The sequence below is a fragment of the Capsicum annuum genome, unplaced genomic scaffold (assembly GCF_002878395.1).
Source record: "Capsicum annuum cultivar UCD-10X-F1 unplaced genomic scaffold, UCD10Xv1.1 ctg78761, whole genome shotgun sequence".
Taxonomy (NCBI): Eukaryota; Viridiplantae; Streptophyta; class Magnoliopsida; order Solanales; family Solanaceae; genus Capsicum; species Capsicum annuum.
This window is the reverse complement of record NW_025889279.1, coordinates 1-6,851: the sequence shown is the minus strand read 5'-3', so window position 1 is coordinate 6,851 and position 6,851 is coordinate 1. Positions and strand designations below refer to the sequence as shown.

Below are 6,851 nucleotides of genomic sequence, written 5' to 3'. Positions count from 1 at the left end.
CATGAGTAAATTGTTGAGGCCGAAGTCTAAACCTAACTTTTTTTTTTGGATGCTTATACTATACAACAAAAATATAACTACTAAAATGGTGTTTTAATTATATATATAAAGGGAAAATGTCATGATATAGCTACTAAAAACAGTGATAATCCGCTTCACCCTATCGTAATCAATATGAGACCAGTCGGGATAAGCTTCATCCAATAACTGACCGGAAAATTCGTAATTCATCCAGAAATTACATGTCCACGTATGCAACATCTTTGACATATAAATAGTGATCATTATAAAGGGCTTGATATACACGTTACAGTACTTAAGATTTAAAATAAAATTCCCTCTATTACCTATTTCACTTATAACCTATCTGATTTTCATATCTGGTATTGTTAATCGCATACTTTGTAACAAGCAATCTAGTGATTATTACAAGTATTTGGTCACTATAACTTGTTAGCCCTTGACGTTTAAATGTTTATTCAATCATTATCCTGAATGACAAATATAAAGAAAGTATAAAAGAGCAACCGGTGCACTAAAACTCTTGTTATGCACGGGGTCCAAGAAGGATCGAACTACAAGGGTTTATTATACGCAATTGTACCCCACATTTCTACAAGAAACTGTTTCCACAACTTGAACCTGAGACCTCTTGGTCATATGACACTTTTTCAGTTACCCCAAAGCTCCCCTTCAAATATAAAGAAAGTATGATACATAAAAATAATTACTAATTTGTTGAAGGAGATGGCCTTACTTGAACCCTGAGGTAATTCTTTTCTGAATCAAGAGCCTGAAAGATAGTGGCCAAGTAATAATCACCCATATATGAACTTGCTGAAACTATCCCTTTAAGTAAAGGGCTGGTATTGTTATGCCATAGCCAGTCAAAAGCACCCCATTTAGCTGCCTCTTCTGCTGTGTATGATTCTGGAGTATCAATATCTGTACTATCACCTGTTCCTAATGAGATGACCAAAATATTTTTGAAGTTCAATGACTTAATAGAGCGGTATGCTGGATCCCCTTCCGTCGCACGTCTCACTGCTGCGGTAACGGCTACTACAGCCTGTCAACGCATATGAATTAATTAATTATTTCACGCTGAGATATCCAAGGAGCATCTCAATTTTCAAGAAAAAATGTTTTATAATAGGGAATACTCAAATTTGGGTAAAACACTTTTGACTTATATTTGTCTTTAGTGCTGCATGCCATCTGAGATATTGCAAACACAAAAAAGTGAAGGCACGCACCGGAAAAATTGAAAGATATACTTACAAAAGAGTATAATAATTAATTGTTGTTTTCAATGTTTCGGGTATAAGAATTTGTATAAATACAACAGCAATTTCAACACAAGTTCATGGGTAAACAAGAACACTTATGAAGTTCCTTAACACCTTCAACACAAATTATAAATAATTTATCCAAGAAGTATGTTAAATTTCAGAAAAGAGATGAAACAAAATTTTAAGACCAAGTCCTCCGACTTCACGGAATACGTCCTTAAGGAATAATTCCCCTTACTGTACCCGAGGTTATGAAATCTTCCTCCCAGGATAAAATGGCCTTCAATCCGAACAATAGCGGTACCTCAAATTGTTAGATTCAACGAACTCACTCAACGATTTGATTGATCACATAGAATGTTTTTGAAGACAAGAAGCGTTTGTATATTCAGAATTTTTTTTTTTTGTACCAAAACTTAGTGAATGAAAGCAAGTTTTTATAGCCATCAGGTGCCTTTCTGAAAGGTGACAATGGTTCACTTAAATGTGTAACCTTTCTGAAAAATCATGTTTATTCATCCAAAGAGTGCATCTTTTTCGAACTGGCATGCCATTTCATGAATCAGTGTGTCATTTCATTGAAGGATTGCATCCCTTCCGAAGCATCAATTCGTTTCTGCTCTGCATTTCGAAACAGTGTTTGCCACTGCATGCATATAGATGGAGGAGGATCAAAACACAGAAAAAAAAAGATTTGTTGCGGTTTTTTTCTGTCAAATAAACTTTGTATCCGGGGCTGAGGCTTCTGAGGCCGAGGCCGAGCGAGCGACGATGACGACGGCGCAAGGCACCACCTTGTTCTGGCCTCACTATCCATGTGGAGTAAGTGTTTTTTATTATAAATACGTCAAAGTTCCCTTCTCCCACCAATGTAGGAGAATTAGTGAACTTTCCCTTAAAAGAGTACATTTTTCATTTTAGTGTCTTTCTTTCTCTCCACTATTTTTTCCTTCATTTTTCATTCACACTTTTTCATACATATTGAACCCAACACTAATAACGCTTAATTAATACATAGCTAGTCTTTAAATTAGACGCTCGAAATAAGTGATGTTCAAACAAAAAGTAAAAAGAAATACATATTCAAAATAAATGGTACCGGACTGGCAGCTGTAACAGCACCATCAACCATGTTGAATTGATACTGCTTTCCATTAGCATCAACAGTCGTAAAGTTATAAGGAGGAAAATAAGTAGGAGCTGCCGCAGTGGAATAACAAATGTCTGACATCTTAGCATCCAATTGAGGAGACTTTGCTAACTGCATTTGTTTTTGAGAAAAAATAAAAGAAAATCTAATTAGTCAATGACTTTAACAGTTAAGTTTGTTTTGAAAAGGATGATATGTTTAATATCAAAAATTTAAAGGATATTTTGATATACTTAACATATTTTTAATTCACGATGAATGAAAGACTTACTGCTGCCTTAGTGAATATTACTGGCTGAAGGGTCTTGATGTCAAAGGATGCGATGGCGACTTCTGTCAAAGCCTGATGCAAACGAGTTTCTCCCAGCACTTCTTGAAGAATTTGGTGAAAATATATTCCATCATATTTTGGGCCCAAAATTGGAGGCCAGGCACTGTATGCATGCAGTGGCAAAGTCAAAATATTTTTCATCATTTTTGGATGAAAGGTATTCAACTAGCGGTTTTTCACTACCAACTGCATATTGTAAGTAGTTACCTTAAATTTTAAGGTGTGATATCTCATGCTTAAATTTGGTATTAAATTTATACTATATTTAATTAATGATAAATTTAACATGGGATTAATTTATATCATAAATTAAATATGATATAAATTTAGTACCAAACTTATATCATGTTTGTCAAGCTTCTAAAATCAATTTATTTTAAGAAGTGTATTTTTTAAAATTATTTTTGAAAAAATTAATTTGGTTAGAAATATTTTGTGTTTGACCAATAAATTTATAAAATACTTTTGAACAACAATTAAATTTTAACCAAACTTTTAAAACTATTTTTAAGTATATATTTTTCTCAAAATTGCTTTTAGGGAAAAACTACTTTTTTAGCTTACGAAAAATAACTTTTTTACTTCTCAAAAACACTTATTTTCTTTTATAAACTTTCCAAACAGTATACCTCAATTTTAAAAAATAAGCACTTTTGAGAAAAAATATGTTTGACAAAATAGGATTTAGTAGGTGTTTGATCATGAAAATTAATTAATTTTTTTTGAATTGAAATTGAAGTTGGAGTTTAAAGTTGTGTTTGACTATTAATATAAATTGGAGTTGTTTTTGACTTTTTTTAGGAGAAGTAAAAGTGAAAAAAGTGAAAACAAACTTGTTTTCACTTTTTTTTCAAATACAATTTCAAATGGTCAAACCTATCGCCAGCCCCCTGAATTTGGCATGATCTTTCACTTAGGCATCTCAAGTGGACGATATTCATTTTTGACACCTCAACCATCTATTAACTGTGTCATTTTGACACTTTTTTACGATCAACTGATTTTATAAAGAGTGTGTAATACACACGTTTGCTGACATGTCATACCACCAATTAAAAAAAGACATGTGGCGTTCTTGTTTAAAATAATAATTTTAAATAAATTATAATTTAAAAAAAATAATTTTTAAATAATTAACTTTAATTTTAAGTAAAAAATCAATAAATAAATAACCTTCCCCCCCCCCCCCCATCATCTTCTCCAAGTACCTCCACCCCACCATCACCACAAGTTTGCTGCCACTCCACTACCGCCCCAAGGTTGTTGGAGCAACCCTCTTCCCCACAAACTAATGTTGCAGCAACGCAGCCCTCCCCCCTCCACTTCCTCGATCATGTTCTTCAATTTTCATCTCTAAAGAATGTCTTTAAAATTTCTTCCATAACAATAATGGTCATAAGTAATCGTGATTGCAATAGCGAAATTTCATTGCTTTTCTCTTTTACTTTGTTCAAAATACAACACTGCAATAATTCATCACTGCAACAACCAAAATATTCATAAATGGGGTCTGTGATTGAAATTTTCTGCAACAATAATTCATCATGGAGGCGTCGGTGAATAATTTTCAATAAAAATAATTTTCAATGAATTCGCCTGCCATTGGTGATCAACACTGATTGTCAATGAATTTGCCATTGATGACCAAAAAAAATAATTTTGAGTCTATAATTTTTTCTTTTATGCTGAAAAGATGATTTTTTTTAATCAAAAAATTAAGAAATAATAGTGTTGGGAGAGAGGGACTACAACTATATTGAGAGATTTGAAGAACTTATTTGAGTTTAAGGTTTATGCAAAGGTGAAAAAATGGTGAAAAAATATGAAAAATGGTTGGAGTAATTGAGAAGAAGAAGAGGACAAAAAAATTAAAAATTGGCTAAATTTTATTATTCACGCGCCTATAGAGAGTGTAATACACTTTCTTTGCCATGTCAGCGAAAAGTGGCAAAATGACACACTTATAGCTGCTTGATGTGCCAAAAATGAACATCGTTCACTTGAGGTGTCTAAGTGAAATATCGTGTCAAGTTTAGAGGGCCACCGATGAATTTGGCCATTTCAAAATGTATTTGAAGTTCTTATGGTCAAACATTACAATTTTCAAATATCTCATTTTATTCCATTCAACATAAGATTATTTTACACAGTCTCCCATATGGTATAAATTAATCCATTTGTTATTATCCCACAATAATTTAGTCTACCTACCAAATAACCTCATGTAAGTGTACACCATTTAAACTTAAAATAAAATTATTAAAAATATATAAAAGTAATATATACCCAGGTGGAAAAATGTTAGGTCCATTTTCAAAGTAAAACGGTGTAATATCTTTGGCAGCAAATAAGGGACGATTATTTTCATTTGGAGCAGTTATCATAGTAGTCAATAAGCCTCCTGTACTTATTCCTCCAATTACGTCGAAGTAATCTGCAATTCTTGCATCTTTATTGTGGTCCAATTCCTGACTCAAAAAAAAAAAACGATCCATTAATCATATAGATATATATACTAACATATATGCCTGCATTCATACGTGTTTGTACTTATCAGTTGAGTTTAAGTCTAATTGTTTGTTTACGTATTTACGCTACCTGAAGTTCGCCTTCAAGAAAAGCAAGAATAGTAGCCGGAATAATTCCTTTAATGCCTCCTCCATCAATGCTAAGAACAGTCACCATTTCGTCCAACCCAGAGGATGCTGATCCAGTAGTTGTGAATATCATAAAAATTAAAATTATAAAAAATCTAGTAGTTGCCATTGCAAATTTATAGCTTTTCTTTCCAAAAAAAAAAAACACTAATATCTCAAGTGTCAAAGATTTTCTTGGTGCCTTGAGCATCTAACAATAGCATGGTATTTATAATTAGGGGTGGGCATAAATATCGAAAAAATCAAAAAACCGAATCGAAATTTAATTTTGATTTCGATTTTCGATTTTTCGGATTGGTTTCGATTTTTAATTTTTAAATTTCGGTTAAACGGTTCGGTTTTCGGTTTTCTTAAAAAAAAATTCGATTAAACTGAAAAGCCGAAAACCGAAATTTTATAAATAATATTATAATATATATATATGTATTATTAATTTATTATATATATAAAATAATATATATTATCAATATAATTATATTAATTATATATACATTGTAGTAATCCAAATTCCGCGCCTAAATCCCTAAACAGTAAACATATTACCATTCACTAAGCAATTCACGAGAAATTTATGAGTTTTGTGTTTGTTTTGTGGACAGGACTATTTATGGAAATTTATATATAATGATCAATGACGTTATCTATTATGTTAAGCTTATGATAATTTTATTTCGTTTCATTCATATTGAGTTACTTATAGTTATTTATATTTGGGAATGAAAAATAGATTTGAAAAAAATTATTTTTCTTAAAAAAAATCATTAATTTTAAATGCTCAGTTATGAAAAAGAGAGGCTCTCCGCTCTCTATTTTAATATTTCAAATTGAAATAAAAATCCGAAATAACGGAACCGAATTTGAAGAAATTGAACCAAATCAATTTTATTTTGATTTGGTTATGGTTGTCATTTTTGTCAATCCAAAAACCGATAAATCGAACCGATATTAAACAATCAGACCGAACCAACCGAACGCCCACCCCTATTTATAATGACGTAACTGGGTGAGAAATTTTATTTTGTGATTGACATAACCAATAAAAGTTATCCTTTCAGCATTTGGCATATGCCCATTTGCTCAAGTAGAGGGAAGTGAATTTGTTCATTTGGCCTCAGCTGACAAATAATTTCTCTTAAGTAATACACAGAAATTTCTTCCGTTTTATCGTACTTGATATAAAAAAAACCGTAAATATCTCATTTAACTTTTAAGCATGTAATAGATTGACTGAGCCAGCTCCTCTCTCGTAAGCCCTCCACCCAATTCCTCCAGTAGGACTCTAGATTTGTGACACGTGGTTGTAGGAGGGGAGCTAGCAATTAATGAGGGGTTCGTTCGAACTCCTTTCAATGAAAAATTATATTATTTATATATGATTAAAATTATATATATATATATATATATATATATATATATATATA

General features: G+C 31.7%; 1 protein-coding gene across 1 annotated transcript; it reads right to left on the bottom strand.

Moving 5' to 3' along the window:
- Positions 1–757: 757 nt before the first annotated feature.
- Positions 758–5,632, bottom strand: LOC107848276 (patatin-07; the record flags this gene model as incomplete). The annotated part of the gene is given in 5 exon segments (XM_047405463.1): positions 758–1,069; positions 2,392–2,553; positions 2,714–2,876; positions 5,060–5,241; positions 5,372–5,632. Coding segments are annotated over 5 exon segments (1,068 nt in total), but the record flags the coding sequence as incomplete, so codon positions are not given.
- Positions 5,633–6,851: the final 1,219 nt, after the last annotated feature.